The sequence below is a fragment of the Manis pentadactyla genome, chromosome 8 (genome assembly GCF_030020395.1).
Source record: "Manis pentadactyla isolate mManPen7 chromosome 8, mManPen7.hap1, whole genome shotgun sequence".
Lineage (NCBI taxonomy): Eukaryota > Metazoa > Chordata > Mammalia > Pholidota > Manidae > Manis > Manis pentadactyla.
In genome coordinates, this window is record NC_080026.1 from 43,821,018 (window position 1) to 43,840,656 (window position 19,639).

At 36.0% G+C, this 19,639-nt stretch overlaps 1 protein-coding gene and 1 non-coding gene across 13 annotated transcripts in view; one reads left to right on the forward strand and one right to left on the reverse strand.

Annotated features, from left to right (window-relative positions):
- Positions 1–19,639, forward strand: part of PTPN4 (protein tyrosine phosphatase non-receptor type 4) — a 258,996-nt gene that overhangs the window by 37,979 nt on the left and 201,378 nt on the right. For 8 of the 12 annotated variants that reach the window (XR_008998840.1, XR_008998839.1, XR_008998841.1 and 5 more), the window contains exon 2: positions 11,606–11,760. Coding sequence is in view for 8 of the 12 variants with exons in the window: in XM_057505706.1 (XP_057361689.1) it covers positions 11,623–11,760 (138 nt within the window). In the remaining 4 variants the exon portion in view is untranslated. Of the gene's footprint in view, positions 1–2,441; positions 2,600–3,164; positions 3,255–11,605; positions 11,761–19,639 lie in introns of those variants that run through there. The other 4 variants (XM_057505698.1, XM_057505699.1, XM_057505700.1 and 1 more) reach the window with 3 other exon arrangements.
- LOC118913020 (U6 spliceosomal RNA) lies at positions 4,951–5,056 on the reverse strand. Its single transcript, XR_005025045.2, has one exon. It is a non-coding gene; the product is annotated as a U6 spliceosomal RNA (small nuclear RNA).

Genomic DNA, 19,639 nt, shown 5'->3' on the forward strand with positions numbered 1-19,639 from the left:
GTTTGAAATGGTTAGCTTTTTATTTCTTTGCATATTTATGCCCTGTGGCTTCTATGCCCAGCATTTGTCTTGAGGTATCTTTACCACTTGGAGGAGTTATGATACTCGGTAAATTTGATATGAGGCACGAATTCTATTTAAGAATTCGTTGTAATTAGGAAGGAAGAAGAAAAGCTGTAGAAGTAGCAGGCGGGAGAAAACATGGGAAGATTGATTATTTCTTTGACATATCTTCTTGTAGAGTAACTTCAGCATGTATAGATTTTAAGCTACTACTTAAATTGCGCACACACATTAACATAATAGGAGTATAGTTACATAACCAAAGCATATCTGTAATTACCAGCCATCTCCAGTGAAACCAAGAAAACCAGTTAGGCACCCTAGGCATTTGTGAAAACTTATCAATGATATGATGGTTATTATCTAACTGAATTTGAATAGTTTGAGAAAAATCAGACAAATTAAAACAACCCATTCCTGGGCACTGTTCACATCCCATATGTTCTTTTAACAGTAAATAGTCTGTAGTTGTAAGATTTTGGAGCGCTACAATTTGCACTTCTCCTAATTCTTGGTTGAGTTCCAACAGTATAGATCCAGTCAAATTTGTTGTTTTACTGTATGCACAGGCCAGCTTAGATATCTCCTTCATTCCCATGGCAAGTCCAGGAACTGGTGGGATGAGTGCATCTACAGCTGTAGCAGTGCGTGGATCTTTGTTGGGGTTTTTTGATGATCATCTTCTGGCATGAGTCTTCCCGAGAGTGCTGATGTTGGAAGTTCTCTTTCATATCGTAGTTTGGGGAAGTTTTTATCAATTATTTCTTGAAATACACTTTCTATCCCTTTTTCTCTCTCTTCTTCTTCTGGTACCCCTATAATGCAGATATTGTTCCTTTTACATTGGTCACACAGTTCTCTTAATATTCTCTCATTCCCGGAGATCCTTTTATCTCTCTCTGCATCAGTTTCTCTGCATTCCTGTTCTGTGATTTGTATTCCATTAAGAGCCTCTTGCACCTCGTCCATTTTGCTTTTAAGTCCTTCCAGAGATTGTTGTATTTCTGTATTGTCCCTCCCAACTTTATCCATTAGCGCTTGCATTTTTCTCTGCAGCTCCATCAGCATGGTTATGACCTTTATTTTGAATTCTTTTTCAGGAAGATTGGTTAAATCTATCACCCCCGGTTCCGTCTCAGGGGATGTCTGATTTATGCTTGTCTGTATCAAATTCTTCTGCCTTTTCATGGCAATAGAGGTTGTCGTAGGCTGTTGGCACATGTGTCAGCTGGGAGACCAAAGTCCCTTCCTGCTTGCCTGTCACCTTCCCTTCCTTTGGGAATGGCGACCCCTAGTGGCTTGTGTTGGGCAGCTGCACACTGATGGGGGTCTCTGAGTCTGGCCCGGTCGGCTGTGGAGGAGGCTCTGAGTGCCTGCTGGGGGCGCTGCCAGTCTCAGGCTGCAACCCCGCTATGGCAGGGCTGCGCCAGAGGGGGAATGGGCGGGAGGCTGTTTATCGCCTTGAGGGTCCTCAGAGCTGCACTCCTGCTCAGGGGGTTAGGGCGCCCGGAGTTCCCCAGGATTCCCAACTGCTGGGTTGAGTGTGCTGGGACGCTTCCCTCCAGCTGTGAGGCTCCTGTCCCTTTAAGACTTTCAAAAAGCACTCGCTTTTCTTTTGTCCCAGGGGCGCTGGCTGTGGGGACCCACTCGCAGGTTTTACTGTTCCATTTCCATAGTATCCAGCAGACTGTGTGTCCGTTCTCCCGGTGTGGATACTAGGGGTGGGTATTTAGCAGTCCTGGGCTCCCACTCCCTCCCTTCTCCGACTCCACCACCAGAGAGCTGGGGTGGTTGGCACACTCAGGTCACGCTTGTCTGCGGCTTGTATCTTACCCCCTCCGTGAGGCGCTGGGTTCTCGCAGGTGTAGATACAGCCTGGCTGTTGTCCTGTTATCTTCTGGTCTCTCTTTTAGAAATAGTTGTATTCGTTGTATTTTCAAAAATATATATGGTTTTAGGAGGAGATTTCTGCTGCCCTACTCATGCCGCTGTCTTGGCTCCTGCCACTGCTATTTTTGACAAGCACTTTGGATAAAAGGCTGCTCTCAGGTAAATTAAACACATGTTCTGTAAGTGGGAGTTCCTGGTAGCTGATAAAATCATCATATTATGACAGTTCTCAGGAAATGGGGCTTTTGGGGGAGCTCCACATTCATTTTACCCCATCCAGTGGTTGCTAGGCTCCCTGCTTATAGCTACTATGATTGCTAGGTGATTGATTTTCAAATTTACCTTTGAAAATTACTGGGCAGTATGTGTTGGGAATAGGTCAAGTCAAAAATTTCATGGAACTTTTTTCTGTTTTTACCAAATTCAGCATTTATCTTGAATTAAAGTTCCTTGGCGTATTGTAATCCTTTTTTTTTTAATTCCCATAGTTTTGGAAAAGTTCCTTTTGGCAGCCAGTATTTTTGCTTCAGTGTAGAACTGGACTATGGAGTTCCCCACTCTGCCATTCTGGAAGTGTTCCCTCCATTTTTCTTTAGTGTTCTTAAAAAATCAGAACAAATCAAACAAGGAAGTTGCCTTTAAAAAGGTGATTAAATATTTTTTCATATTTAAAACATCAGGTTGATGAAAACAGATTTGAATCCAACAAAGGTAGTTACTTTCAAGTAATTGATACCTGAGGTTGTTTCATGCTCTGATTTATGCTTAATGTAAATCTGAACCCACTTCAGTGCTTTCTTATTTGGATGATTTTATGTAGACTCGTTAGCAATTAGTAAAACTACTATTGATGTAAGTAAAATTTATGTAATATTTACTTGAAAAATGTTAGTCTTTTCTGGAAACTGGTACATTAAAAACCATGGGGCTAGTTTCCAAGTTAATTTTTATTCCATATTTCCTTTTGCTACATTGATCATACAAATGTATTTTACTTTCAGTGACATTTTGTTCCAGTAAGCATGAATTATAATGACATTAATAGAAGGTTTTAATTTATGATTATGGAACTTGTGATCTGGTTTTTTCATCTGTGCTCTTTTATTTCACAAGGGTTTCTAAATGAAAGCATAAACAAGTAGTGTCTTTTATATATGAGCTGTATTGTATAGATCTGCTTAATATTGACATATACATTTTTTCTTTGGCAGCAAATTAACCGCTTGAAGATTAGTCAGTTTGTATTTCAGCTTAGAGCACCCACCTGTGTTATATCATGGTCCCTACAATAACCCTTTGAGGTGAGTGCTATTACTTTGCCCATTTTATAGATGAAGCAAATGCAATGAGAGGTTAAGTAGAATAAATATACATCTGAATGTCATCATTCTTTTCTTAATAACAGGTCTTATGGTTATACTATATAGACCAATCTCTAAATCTGAACTTGTCATGACATCTAGGGTTAAAAGTGAATATTAATTTTAATTTGCACTATCTCCATTTGCTATTAGTAGAAGAAATCAGCCATGTTAACATAATGAAAACTGGCCAAAATATAAATAATTGAATCTTGTTATATAACCAGGAAATTATGAATCAGAACATCAAAATTCTCTCTGTATTCTGCCCTTTAAGTGGTTTGGCTAAATAACAGCTTTATTGAGGTAAAATGGCATGTAATAAACTATATATTTAAACTATAGTATTTGATAAGTTTTGGCATATTATAGATATCTATAAAACCACCACCAAAGGCAATAGAATGAACATACTTATTACTCCGAAATGTTTTCGTGTGTCCCAGTGCAATCCCTTCTCCTACACTGGCACACTCTGCTCTCTTACCCAGCAACTGCTGATCTGCTATCAAAGATTACTTGGTATTTTCTAGAATTTTATATAAATGGAATCATACAGTATGTATTTTTTTTGATCTAGCTTCTTCAGAATAATTATTTTGAGATTTGTCCATGATGATGCATGTATTAAAAATAGTTCTGTTTTATTAACTAGTAGTATACAGGTGAATAAATGTGTACCTCATGTGAATAAATCCATTTCCACTTGTTCGATTTCCACTTTTTGTTTATAACAAAGTTGCTGTAAACATTCATGTACAAGTTTTTATATGGACATATGCATTTGTTACCTAGAAATGGAATGGATTGCTCATAAAGTTGGAGTTAAGCTCAAATTTGTAAGAAAGAGCAAAACTCTTTTCTGGTGTTGTAACATATTATTTTCCCTCCAGTCATGGATGAGAGATTCATTCTCCTGATCTTTGCCAGCATTTGCTGTTGTCAGTATTTTTTATTTCATCTGTTCTCATAGGTATCTAGTGATATTGTATTACAATTTTAATTTGCATGTGCCCCTAATGTCTAATGATGTTAAGCATCTTTTTTTGTGTGGTTATTTACCATCTACATACCTGCTTTAGTGAAGTATCTGTTCAGAGATCTTGCTTGATTTTTAATTGGGTTGTTTATTTTCTTATTGAGTTTTCAGTGCTATTTATATATTCTGAACACAAGTCTTTTATTAGATATATGCTCTCTGGGTGTTTTTGTTCTCTTTACAATGTCTTCTAAAAAAGATGTTTTCATTTTGATGAAGTCAAATATATCAATTTATTCTTTCAAGGATCATGCTTATGGTTTTGTTTCTAAGAAATATTTACTTAATCCAAATCTATGTTTCTTTAAGAATTTTATTGGTTTAGATTCTGCAGAGATCTTTGGTCCTTTTTGAGTTAATTTTTGCATAGGTACAATATGGATTGAAGTTTATGTTTTTTTGTTAAGGTATATCCAGTGTTTTTCAGCTATCTGTTGAAATGACTACCCTTTCTCTACTGAATTGCTTTTACTATATCTTTCTCAACATTTAGTTGTCTATTTTTATGTAGGTCTCATTCTGGATTCTATTTTGTTTCATTGTTCTCTCTGTCTTGATGCCAGTACAACAATGTCTTGATTTCTGTAACATTTTTTTTCAAACATGGAATTATTCATGAATTTGCATATCATCTTGCACAGAGGCCATGCTAATCTTTTCTGTGTCATTCCAATTTTAATACGTGTGCTGCTGAGGCAATCACTTGATTTCTGTAACTTTCTGGTAGTCTTGAAATCAGTAGATACAGTCTCCCATTTTGTCTTTTTCAAAGTTTTCAATAATTTTTAATTCAAGTATTCTCATTTTCTATTCAGGTCTTTCTTATTTTCATACAAATTTTAGAATTGGTTTGTCAGTTTCTACAAGAAAGCCTACTATGATTTTTATTGAGATTGCATGGGATCTACAGATTATCCAACCTGTGAACATAATATATCTCATTTATTATTTTCTTCATGAATTTCTCCCAGCAGTGTTTTGAAATTTTCTCTTTTAAAACTACAATAACTTACACTATTTTAAAATTATAATTTCTGGTTGTTGCTAGCTTGTAGAAATACAGGCAATTTTTACATGCTGATTCTCTATTCTGCCTTGCTAAATTCATTTAGTTTTAGTACCTTTTTTGTAGATTCCCGCATTCTCTATATAGATGGTTATATCATCAGCAAACATTATAGTTTTCCTTCTTCCTTTCTTATCTCAGTGAATTGTATTTCTTTTTCTTGACTAATTGCCTTGGTTCATACCTCCAGTATAATTCTGAATAGAGGTGGTAAGAGCTGATGGTTCTGATATTAGGTGGAAAGCATTCAGTTTTTCATCATTAAGTATGATGTTAACTGTGTTTTCCACAGATAGACTTTCAGGTCAAGGAAGATGTGTCTGTCCCCTGCTTTCATTCTCTGCCATCTATTTCATCTTTCTTGTACAGCTGTAGTCATGTCATTTGTGTCTCTCTGTGACAGCCTAAACCCTTTAATCTGCATTTATGGTAATGGAAAAAATAAACTAAATGTTTGCCATTTTGATCTTGAAGTTAAAAGAATGTGATTGTTTTTTATTAAACAGAAAGCATTTATATTACAGTAATATAATTCTGAACATAAAACAGTTTAATCCCCAGAATTTAATTTACCAATCACTGTGTGAATTTGCCCAAGTGCTTTTTCTGTCTCTTACTATATTTGTCCCATTATTTTTATAGTTGGAATATGTCCATTTATGTTCAGCTCTTTTCACTTAAATATAGTATATTAAGTTTTTAATGTCTGTAGACAAAATTTATCATAATTTTAGATCTCTTATATTTAAAATTCTGCTAGTACATTGGATGTAAGGGAATGAACATTTGATAGATCACAATTCATATATTTTTTTAAAAAGACAGGTTCTTTTTCTACTGACAATAATACATATATATTATTTTCAAACTAATATATATTATTAATAAACTAATACATACATATTAGTTGTACTGAAACACCTTTCAGATGAAAAAAGAAAGATGATATGGAGAATTTTATTTGATCTTCTCCTTTCTAAAGCATCAATTTGGAGAAATTTTTCAAGTAATAAAATCCTCTAGAAATCAAGCAGAATTGTAGCTTTATGAAATGAAAGTAAATGTGGCAAGAAGTGTGAATATATTTGGAATCTTGGTAACTAAAAGTATTACCTTATTTTATGGAGAAATCTCAAGAGCTGTGAGACAATTCAGTTATGCTTTAGGTCTGATGTTTTTAAGTTTCCCAAGAAAGTAACTTAGTGTTAATGAAACTGAATAGTAGGAACAATTTTAAGATTCTAAGTTAAATTATTTCAGACCTATGATTCTAAAAAATACAGGCTCAGAAGAATAGCTAAGAATATATACTTAATTTGTTATACTTTTTATCTGGTCACTTAAGGAATATTTATTCAGTGCCCAGCATCCTTTAAGGTGGGGGTGAAGGTCTTGAATACATAATGACAATTGTGTTAAAACCAGTCTTTCTTTGTCTACTTGTCATTAATGGTCTCAATCAGTAAACTGCCTCTTATGAAGGCACTTTCAAAAGGGCTATAGGAAGATAAAATATTTTATGCTAGAATGTAAGTTCCATAATGATAAGGAGTTGTGATTTAAAATTTTTAAAAATAATTTTTATATAAATGTAAGGAACATGAGAATTTGAGGATAGAGGGTTGGGTTTGTTTTATTCTGTTAAAAAATATTTACATATGTTAATTATAATGTCCTGCTGTCTTATTACTAATTCTTTTTGTTTGAATATTCCATACTTTGGATAGTCAAGTTTAGGTTTCCCTGGTCTGTAAAGAACAGTGGGTTTTAACCTCCCATTTATAATCTGCTAAATCTGTTTAAACATGGAATCAAATAGATTGACTACTTCCAGGATGGGCTTATCTGAGAATGTTGTCTAAGAGTAGAATTGGTTAGTCTTTAAAAAATGTGTGACTCGGTTTTCCTAATAACTTCATACCCGTGGAAAGGCTACTGAACGTGTTGTTTTTGCCAAAAATGGGAGTAATACCCAATAAAATACTTGCTTAATGTTAATTGGTTTTCAAAATAATCTATTTGTACTTTGTACATAATGTTTACAATAAAACTATAATATTTAAAGCACAATAATCTCATTAACATTCTCTGGATACCAGTTAGAGAGTTGTCTGAGATAACATAAACCTGATTTTAGTGATTAGTCAGGAAGGCAATAACTAATTAAAGAATTCTTAGTCTTTGTGCGTATAGTCTCCTTTGATGACTTTATGAAAGTTTATATGTAGGATGGAGGATGATCAGTAAAGCCCCCTAGAAACGTTTGATATTTTGCTGAACTGAGACTATAAATAATTACATTCTCTTAGCACTTCTAAAAGAAGGACTTGCTTTCATAAGTGAATAGAAAAAGCTTATAGTTTTTTATGAAGAGGTGTCTCTTCTAAGAAAAGCAGACACTCTTCTCATCTGCCAACCTGAGGTCACATATTAAGATGCTCATAACCTTTTTGAAATGTTTTTTCAAGATGTAATAGAAATTCTGAGGAGGCTTATTTGGCTTATTTCTTATTGTCTATGGGCATTTAGGTTGTCAATGGCATAATTGTGCCATTTGTCAAGTTATGTGTATTTAAAAGGTAGATACTTTTCAAGACTATAGAAGTATCTGGATGATTTTACATGGAAATTTCATTGAAACCATTAATCCAGGGTCAAACACAAATGTGTAGTAGTAAATGGGAAGGACTATTGTTGGTAGAAATATATTTATACCTTTTGATCTTGTCATTCCTGTACCATTCTTTGTCATTGTGATATTTTGTAACATTGGCCAGTGTTCTTTTTTTGGTAGCTGTTAAAATTAATTTCTGAATTCTGCTATTATTCCTGTATTTCCTTATGTCTTCGGCTGGACCACTCACCCCCAAGTGAAGGGAAGGCAGAGTCAGGAAGAAGGGAAATATAAATCCATTATAGACAAGAGTGGAACATGCACAAAGAGATCATGCTTCATCTTTTGTATTGTATATTTTCTGTATCTTGTGAATGTTTGTTGGTTGAGTAGTACCATTATGAAACATGGATTAGTTTCCTATTGGAGTGTAATGAATTACCAGAAATGTAGCAGCTTAAAACAATATACTTTTATTTTCTCCTAGTTTCTGTGAGTTAGGGGTATGGGCACAGCTTGGTTGGTTTTCATAAAGTTGCAGCGTAGGTGTTGATTGGACTTTGGGAGCTTGGGGGTTCTCTTGCAAGCTTATGTGATTGTTGACGAACACAGTCAACTGTAGGGCTGAGGTTTTTAGTTCCTCACTGACTCCTAGAGGCCCCTGAACTTTCTTGCCACATGGCCTTGTCATAGGCCTTCTTACGACATGACAGATTATGCCTTCAGAGCCAATAGTAGAATTTCTTTCACTCCAGGAATGTCTCAGTCTTTCTTTTAAGGACTTTCACCTGGTAAAATCAGGTCAACCAAGAGCAATCTCTTTAGATTAACTCAACTGATTTGGAACTTTAATCACATCTGTAAAATCTCTGACTATCTAATTTGGAAGGAAAATCCCGTCAAATTCCCTAAGTCCTTCCCATACTCAAGTGGAGGGTATTGTACTGTTATCTGTTCAATCAGTTAAGAATAAGAAAAAGTTTTAAATTTACCTCTGCTTATTCCCTCTTTGATGTTCTTTCTTACTTTATGCAGATCTGAGTTTGATCTAAATTATTTTCCTTCTCTCTAAAGAACTTGTTTTAGTATATCTTGCAAAGTGGATCTATGGGCAACAAGTTCCCTTGCCTCTTTTCTTTGATCTTTATTTCTCTCTTTTGAAAGATAATATTACAGGATACAGAGTTCTAGGTTGGTGGGTTTTTTCCTCAACATTTTAAATTGTTCATTGCATTCTCTTTTTTGCGTGGTTCAGAAGTCATATGTAATTCTTACATTTGCTCTGTTATAGGTGAGGTATTTTTTCCTCTGGCTTCTTTCAGGATTTTTTTCCTTATCTTTGATTTTCTTGGTTTTAAAATGATATGCCTAGGTGTAGTTTCTATGTTTGATTTTTAGCATTTTTCCTTCTTAATGTTGTGTGAGCTACCTGGATCTGTGGTTTGTTATCTGAGATTAATTTGGGGAGATTCTCAGTCATTATTGTTTCAAATATTTTTCCAATATCTCTTCCCCTGGTATGCCCATTAGATGAATTTTATACCTTTTGTATTTGTCCCATAGCTCTTGGATGTTCTGTTCTGTTTTTTTCAGTCTTTGTTCTTTTTGCTTTTCAGTTTTTGAGGATTCTATTAATAGATCCTTTAGCTCAGAGATTCTGGCCTCTGCTGTGTCCACCTACTAAAAAGCCTATCAAAGGTATTTTTCATATCCATTACAGTGTTTTTTTACCTATAACATTTCTTTTCAGTTCTTAGGATTTCCATCTCTGCTTACATTGTCCATCTGTTCTTGCATGCTGTCTACATTATCCATTAGGGACCTTAGCATATTAGTCATAGTTGTTTTAAATTGCCTGTGTGGTAGTTCTTTTTGTGTCTGGTTCTAATGCTTGTTGCATCTTTTCAAATTGTGTTTTTTGCCTTCTGGTTTACACTAAATATTTCCTGATAGGTAGACATGAGATACTGGTAAGAGGAACTGCTTTAAATGGGCCTTTAGTGATACTGGGGAAGGGAAGCATTCTGCAGTCTATGGTTAAGTCTCAGTGTTTTAAGTGAGCCTGTGCCTCTGGACTATGAATGTCACAAATGTTTCTCAGTTTTTTCTCCCCGTTTAGGTGGGACAGTTGGCTCGAATGGGCTAGAGTCGAGTATTTCCCTTCTCTCATTGGGAGGCTGGAGTCAGCAAGAATTGAGTATTTTCCTTGCCCCAGAGCAGTTAAATTCAGGTTAACATAATTTCTCATGAGGGCAACCTTTGTTAAGAACATCTTGCTCTGGTGTATTTCATAGTGGTCTGGCAACCCCATGGGATGCCCAAACATGTTGCTCTGTGATATTTACTGTGAGAGTCTAGTTGAGCTCCTGCAGATAAATCTCACAATGTTGTGGGACCCCCCTGAAGATTTTAACTCTTGGAATTGTCCTCATTGAGAGGGTTTCTGTTTGGGAGTCTGTTCTGGTAGGCTGGGACTCTTTGTATTTATTTCTCTCTCCAAACTTGGGGTTAACAGTTTTGTCCTGTGTCCTCTCTCTTATGGATCCAGGGAGAGTTGCTAATTTTCCAGTCTGTTCTGTTTCTTACTTATTAGTATGGAGTGAGGATTTCATGTGGATCTGGAAACCATTAGTCACTGTCTTTTATGTGAATCTTAGTGGGCTAGCCCCTCTCTGTTAACTGCCAAAGCTGTTTTTCCTCTATACAATTGTTATACATATATATTATTGACTTTTACTTTTAGCTTTAATCCTTTTGATATGAACAGTCTATGATTTCAGCTGCAGTTATTGAATACCACCAATTTGAATTGCTCTTTCTCTTTATTTTTTTGCTCATTAGTTAAATTTCTTACTATTTGCTTCCTCATTAAAAAAATCCTACATACTTGTTTAAATGTCATTTGTTACCTAATGGTTCTAAGAGGGAAGTCTTATGGATTTCAACTGAATCTTTGACTCTGAAAATGTTACCTTTATTCTTCCACATGATGCTAAATTTTGGGTGTGTAATTTTTCTGTTTTAAATAATTTTCCTTCAGAACTTTGAAGCTACATCCTCAGTGTCTTCTGACATCATGTGTTGCTGTTATCAGTGTGATCTGTTCTTTCATAGGCAATGTATTTTTTTCCCCTCTTAAGTTGAAAATTGAGAAGCAAAAATCAGTAGTGTATGTTTTCTATTTTGTTTTTGTTTTTTAAGAATAATCGTGCTAGAATTAGTTTGAATTTGAGGGTAGTTAAAATGAAAGGGTATCCCTTCTCCCTTTTTGGCTACTCCTAAATTTACATATTTTAAATAGGAATATGACTTCCGGAACAATTTGTATATTGTCTTTTCAATGGAACCGTTAAAAATAAAGCTCCTCTGCCATGTGGTTGGTAATTTTAATTTAGGTGATGAATCATGTGTGCTATATTGCTATCTTTTTTTACACCTGTCATTCTTACAAATTCAAAATTTATAACTGCTTTTTAATGTTAGTTGAAAGTAGATAATAACTCTGGTGTTTTAAAGTATTTTGTATCTTCAACTATCCTTTTATATAGTGAATTTTCTTTTTTTCAACTTAGATCTTGTGTGAACAGTAATGACCTCACATTTCCGATTGCCTGCTGGCAGAACCTACAATGTACGAGCATCAGAGTTGGCCCGGGACAGACAGCATACAGAGGTGGTTTGCAACATCCTTCTTCTGGATAACAATGTACAAGCTTTCAAAGTTAATGTAAGTATTTTATGTCTTAAAAAAATTTTTTTTTAATCTGTTTTTTATAAGTGAATTTAGGTCATATTTGAAAACTAAAATTGTTTAATTGTGGTACTGTTTGAAAAGCCATAATCAATGAAGAAAGTCTTTTTTAGTACAGGTTTGTAGCTATCAAGTAGTTCTAATTCAAACTGGATCTTAAAAAAGTTGACAAACTAGCAGTGTATTGTGAATAGTGGAACAAATCAATAGTATATGAGTGAGTTTTATAAATGTGCTTAAGGGTGCTTGAAAGGAATTTGTTCTCCTAAATAATTTATACATTTCCATTATACTCTTACTTGTACCGACTGTGAATAAAACTTTTGCTAAACAAAGAAAAATGACAGCCCTGAGCTTACCTGAATCTTGTCTAAAAGTTTATTCAGTAAATACTTGTTCGTCCTATTTGTATGTAGCTTTATTTGCGAGTTTCACCTATGTGGTATGTCAAAGTATCACATTTTTATTACTATATAGTACTCTGTTGTATGTTTAATTATACCTTATGTATCACCATTTACTAGTCCAATTTATTGCTGTCATATGTTTGGATTGTTTCCACTTTGAGCTCTTATCAGTAATATTGCTGTGAACATTCTTGTACATGTTCATACATCTTCATATATACAATGGTGCATAGTCCCACTTGTTCATTTTTACTTTTGTTTCCCTTGCCCAGGGAGATATGTTCATGAAGATGTTGCTCATGTTTATGTCCAAGAGATTTTTGCCTATGTTTTTTTCTAAGAGTTTTATGATTTCATTACTTATATTCAGGTCTTTGATCCATTTCGAGTTTACTTTTGTGTATGGGGTTAGACAATGATGCAGTTTCATTCTCTTACATGTAGCTCTCCAGTTTTGCGAACACAAGCTGTTGAAGAGGCTGTCATTTCCCCATTGTATATCCATGGGTCCTTTATCGTATATTAATTGACCATATATGTTTGCGTTTATATCTAGACTCTATTCTGTTCCACTGGTCTATGGGTCTGTTCTTGCGTCAGTACCAAATTGTCTTGATTACTGTGGCTTTGTAGTAGAGCTTGAAGTTGGGGAGCGAGATCCTCCCCACTTTATTCTTCTTTCTCAGGATTGCTTTGGCTATTCTGGGTCTTTTGTGGTTCCATATGAATTTTAGAACTATTTGTTCCCATTCATTGAAGAATGCTGTTGCTATTTTGATAGGGATTGCATTGAATCTGTAGATTGCTTTATGCAGGATAGTCATTTTGACCATATTAATTCTTCCTAGCCAAGAGCATGGGATGAGTTTCCATTTATTAGTGTTCTCTTTAATTTCTCTTAAGAGTGTCTTGCAGTTTTCAGGGTATAGGTCTTTCACTTCCTTGGTTAGGTTTATTCCTATGTATTTGATTCTTTTTGTTGCAATTGTGAATGGAATTGTTTTCCTGATTTCTCATTCTTCTAGTACATCATTAGTGTATAGGAATGCAACAGATTTCTGTGTATTAATATTGTATCCTGCAACTTTGCTGAAGTCAGATATTAGATCTAGTAGTTTTAGAGTGGATTCTTTAGTGTTTTTTATGTAAAATATCATGTCATTTGCAAACAGGGACAGTTTGACTTCTTCCTTCCCAATCTGGATGCCTTTTGTATTTCTTCGTGTTGTGTGATTGCCGTGGCTAGGACCTTCAGAGCTATGTTGAATAAAAGTGGGGAGAGTGGGCATCCTTGTCTTTTTCCCTATCTTAAAGGAAATGATTTCAGCCTCTTGCTGTTAACTATAATGTTGACTGTGGGTTTGTCATATACGGCCTTTATGTATTTATTTATTTATTTTTTACTACAATGTATTAAGTGTAAAAAATAGATTACAAGAGATTATGTACAATATGATCTGTTTTGTTCAAATAATAAGTATCTGTGTGTATTTTCCTGTATATACAGACACATTTTTATAAGTCAAAAAGTACATACATGAAAATATCAACAGAGTTTATGTCTAGAGGGTGGGATTGTCTGTGGCATCTGTTTTCTTATTTTGTTGATTGCTTAATTTTTCTACATTGCACTCATTTTTTTTTGGTATCATTAATCTACAATTACATGAGGAGCATTGTGTTTACTAGACTCCCCCCTTCACCAAGTCCCCCCCACATACCCCATTAGTAACTGTCCATCAGTGTAGTAAGATGCTGTAAAAGCACTACTTGTTTTCTCTGTGTTGCACAGTCCTCCCCATGCCCCTCCCTCCACATTATACATGCTAATTGTAAGGCCGCCTTTCTTCTTCTCCCTCCTTCTCCCTCCCTTCCCACCCATCCTCCCCAGTCCCTTTCCCTTTGGTAACTGTTAGTCCTTTCCTGGGTTCTGTGAGTCTGCTGCTGTTTTGTTCCTTCAGTCTTTCCTTTCTTACATTCCACATATGAGTGAAATCATTTGGTACTTGTCTTTCTCCTAGCTTATTTCACTGAGCATAATACCCTCTAGCTCCATCCATGTTGTTGCAAATGGTAGGATTTGTTTTCTTCTTATGGCTGAATAATATTACATTGTGTATGTGTACCACATCTTCTTTATCCATTCTTCTACTGATGGACACTTGGGTTGGTTCCATTTCTTGGCTATTGTAAATAGTGCTGCAATAAACATAGGGGTGCATCTGTCTTTTTCAACTGGGCTGCTGCATTCTTAGGGTAAATTCCTAGAAGTGGAATTCCTGGGTCAAATGGTATTTCTATTTTGAGCTTTTTGAGGAACCTCCATACTGCTTTTCACAATGGTTGAACTAATTACATCCCACCAGCAGTGTAGGAGGGTTCCCCTTTCTCCACAACCTCGCCAACATTTGTTGTTGTTTGTCTTTTCGATGATGGCAGTCCTTACTGGTGTGAGGTGATATCTCATTGTGGTTTTGATTTGCATTTCTCTGATGACTAGCGATGTGGAGCATCTTTTCATGTGTCTGTTGGCCATCTGAATTTCTTCTTTGGAGAACTGTCTGTTCAGCTCCTCTGCCCATTTTTTAATTGGATTGTTCACTTTTTGTTTGTTGAGGTGTGTGAGCTCTTTATACATTCAGGTCTTTGATCCATTTCGAATTTACTTTTGTGTATGGAGTTAGACAGTAATGCAGTTTCATTCTCTTTCATGTAGCGAGCCAGTTTAGCCAACACCAGCTATTGAAGAGCCTGTCATTTCCCCATTCTATATCCATGACTCCTTTATTGTATATTAACTGACCATATATTCTTGGGTTTATATCTGGTTTTTCTAGTCTGTTCCATTGATCTATTGTTCTGTTATTGTACCAGTACCAAATTGTCTTGATTACCGTGGCTTGGTAATAGACCTTGAACTTGGGAACCATAATCCACCCCAGCCCTCGCTTTATTCTTTTAATATTAGTAAGAAATTAGTAAGCAATTAGTAAGAAATTTTTTTTTTTCTTTCTTTAAATAATTATTTTTTATTGAAGGGTAGTTGACACACAGTATTACATTACATGAGTTTCAAGTGTACAACACAGTGGTAGAACATTTATATACATAATTCTAGGTTCCAGCTATCACCCTACCAGGCTGTTACAATATCTTGACTATATTCCTTATGCTATACATTACATCCCGGTTACTAATTTATTTTACCATTGGAAGTCTGTCCTTTTTTTTTTTTTTTTTTTTTTTTTTTTTTTTTTTGTGAGGGCATCTCTCATATTTATTGATCAAATGGTTGTTAACGACAATAAAATTCTGTATAGGGGAGTCAATGCTCAATGCACAATCCTTAATCCACCCCAAGCCTAATGTTTGTCAGTCTCCAATCTTCTGAGGCATAACAAACAAGTTTTTACATGTAGAACAAATTCTTACATAATGAATAAGTTACATAGTGAACAGTACAAGGGCAGTCATCACAGAAACTTTCGGTTTTGCTCATGCATTATGAACTCTAAACAGTCAGTTCAAATATGAATACTCATTTGGTTTTTATACTTGATTTATATGTGGATACCACATTTCTCTCTTTATTATTATTATTTTTAATAAAATGCTGAAGTGGTAGGTAGATGCAAGATAAAGGTAGAAAACATAGTTTAGTGTTGTAAGAGAGCACATGTAGATGATCAGGTGTGTGCCTGTAGACTATGTGTTAATCCAAGCTAGACCAGGGCAATAAAACATCCACGTATGCAGAACATTTCTCTCAGAACGGGGGGGTGAGGTTCTAAGCCTCACCTCTGTTGATCCCCAGTTTCTCACCTGATGGCCCCCCTGCGACTGTGCCTGTCTTAGGTTGTTCCTCCCTTGAGGAATCTTACCCATCTCTGGCTAACCAGTCATCTTCCGGGGCCATACAGGGAAATGTGAAGTTGGTAAGTGAGAGAGAAGCCTTATTGTTTGAAAAAGTTAGCTTTTTACTTCTTTGCATATTTATGCCCTGTGGCTTCTATGCCCAGCATTTGTCTTGAGGTATCTTTACCACTTGGAAGAATTATGATACTCGGTAAATTTGATATGAGGCACAAATTCTATTTAAGGGTTGTAATTAGGAAGGAAGAAGAAAAGCTATAGAAGTAGCAGGCAGAAGAAAACATGGGAAGATTGATTATTTCTTTGATATATCTTCTTGTAGAGTAACTTCAGCATGTACAGGTTTTAAGTTACTACTTAAATTGCACACACACATTAACATAATAGGAGTATAGTTACATAACCAAAGCATATCTGTAATTACCAGCCATCTGCAGTGAAACCAAGAAAACCAGTTAGGCACCTTAGGCATTTGTGGAAACTTATCTATGATATGGTGGATATTGTCCAACTGAACTTGAACAGTCTGAGAGAAATCAGACAAATTAAAACAACCCATTCCTGGGGACTGTTCACATGCCATATGTTCTTTTAACAGTAAATAGTTTGTAGTTGTAAGACTTTGGAGCGCTACAATTTGCACTTCTCCAAATTCTTGGTTGAGTTCCAACAGTATAGATCCAGTCCAATTTTGTTGTTTTACTGTATGCACAGGCCAGCTTAGATATCTCCTTCCTCATTCCCATGGCAAGTCCAGGAACTGGTGGGATGAGTGCATCTACAGCTGTAGCAGTGCGTGGATCTTTGTTGGGGTTTTTTGATGATCATCTTCTGGCATGAGTCTTCCAGAGAGTGCAGATGTTGGAAGTTCTTTTTCCTATCGTATCTTAGTTCATTTTCGGGGTAGCCCAATTAGGCTTTGATCCTCTGTATAAACACAAACAGACCCTTTGCCTACACTTTTATATGCCCTTTATACCCTTGTGTAGAACTCGTTGGAGGTTACCACACAGGAACTGCCCTTTTTTTTTTTTTTTTTTTTTGCTATCACTAATCTACACTTACATGACGAATATTATGTTTACTAGGCTCTCCCCTATAAACCCCTTTACAGTCACTGTCCATCAGCATAGCAAAATGTTGTAGAATCACTACTTGCCTTCTCTGTGTTGTACAGCCCTCCCTTTTCTCCTATCCCCTCATGCATGTTAATCTTAATACCCCCCTACTTCTCCCCCCCTTATCCCTCCCTACCCACCCATCCTCCCCAGTCCCTTTCCCTTTGGTACCTGTTAGTCCATTCTTGAGTTCTGTGATTCTGCTGCTGTTTTGTTCCTTCAGTTTTTCCTTTGTTCTTATATTCCACAGATAAGTGAAATCATTTGGTATTTCTCTTTCTCCGCTTGGCTTGTTTCACTGAGCATAATACCCTCCAGCTCCATCCATGTTGCTGCAAATGATTGGATTTGCCCTTTTCTTATGGCTGAGTAGTATTCCATTGTGTATATGTACCACATCTTCTTTATCCATTCATCTATTGATGGACATTTAGGTTGCTTCCACTTCTTGGCTATTGTAAATAGTGCTGCAATAAACATAGGGGTGCATCTGTCTTTCTCAAACTTGATTGCTGCGTTCTTAGGGTAAATTCCTAGGAGTGCAATTCCTGGGTCAAATGGTAAGTCTGTTTTGAGCATTTTGATGTACCTCCATACTGCTTTCCACAATGGTTGAACTAACTTACATTCCCACCAGCAGTGTAGGAGGGTTCCCCTTTCTCCACAGCCTCGCCAACATTTGTTGTTGTTTGTCTTTTGGATGGCAGCCATCCTTACTGGTGTGAGGTGATACCTCATTGTAGTTTTAATTTGCATTTCTCTAATAATTAGCGATGTGGAGCATCTTTTCATGTGTCTGTTGGCCATCTGTATTTCTTTTTTGGAGAACTGTCTCTTCAGTTCCTCTGCCCATTTTTTAATTGGGTTATTTGTTTTTTGTTTGTTGAGGCGTGAGAGCTCCTTATATATTCTGGACGTCAAGCCTTTATCGGATGTGTCATTTTCAAAGATATTCTCCCATACTGTAGGGATCCTTCTTGTTCTATTGATGGTGTCTTTTGCTGTACAGAAGCTTTTCAGCTTAATATAGTCCCACTTACTCATTTTTGCTGTTGTTTTCCTTGCCCGGGGAGATATGTTCAAGAAGAGGTCACTCATGTTTATGTCTAAGAGGTTTGTGCCTATGTTTTCTTCCAAGAGTTTAATGGTTTCATGGCTTACATTCAGGTCTTTGATCCATTTGGAGTTTACTTTTGTATATGGGGTTAGACAATGGTCCAGTTTCATTCTCCTACATGTAGCTGTCCAGTTTTGCCAGCACCACCTGTTGAAGAGACTGTCATTTCGCCATTGTATGTCCATGGCTCCTTTATCAAATATTAATTGACCATATATGTCTGGGTTAATGTCTGGATTGTCTAGTCTGTTCCATTGGTCTGTGGCTCTGCTCTTGTGCCAGTACCAAATTGTCTTGATTACTATGGCTTTATAGTAGAGCTTGAAGTTGGGGAGTGAGATCCCCCCTACTTTATTCTTCTTTCTCAGGATTGCTTTGGCTATTCGGGGTCTTTGGTGTTTCCATATGAATTTTTGAATTATTTGTTCCAGTTCATTGAGGAATGTTGCTGGTAGTTTCATAGGGATTGCATCAAATCTGTATATTGCTTTGAGCAGGATGTCCATTTTGACGATATTAATTCTTCCTAGCCACGAGCATGGGATGAGTTTCCATCTGTTAGTGTCCCCTTTAATTTCTCTTAAGAGTGACTTGTAGTTTTCAGAGTATAAGTCTTTCACTTCTTTGGTTAGGTTTATTCCTAGGTATTTTATTTTTTTTGATGCAATTGTGAATGGAGTTGTTTTCCTGATTTCTCTTTCTGTTGGTTCATTGTTAGTATATAGGAAAGCCACAGATTTCTGTGTGTTGATTTTGTATCCTGCAACTTTGCTGTATTCCGATATCAGTTCTAGTAGTTTTGGGGTGGAGTCTTTAGGGTTTTTTATGTACAGTATCATGTCATCTGCAAATAGTGACAGTTTAACTTCTTCTTTACCAATCTGGATTCCTTGTATTTCTTTATTTTGTCTGATTGCCGTAGCTAGGACCTCCAGTACTATGTTAAATAACAGTGGAGAGAGTGGGCATCCCTGTCTAGTTCCCGATCTCAGCGGAAATGCTTTCAGCTTCTCGCTGTTCAATATAATGTTGGCTGTGGGTTTATCATAGATGGCCTTTATTATGTTGAGGTACTTGCCCTCTATTCCCATTTTGCTGAGAGTTTTTAACATGAATGGATGTTGAACTTTGTCAAATGCTTTTTCAGCATCTATGGAGATGATCATGTGGTTTTTGTCTTTCTTTTTGTTGATGTGGTGGATGATGTTGATGGACTTTCGAATGTTGTACCATCCTTGCATCCCTGGGATGAATCCCACTTGGTCATGGTGTATGATCCTTTTGATGTATTTTTGAATTCGGTTTGCTAATATTTTGTTGAGTATTTTTGCATCTACGTT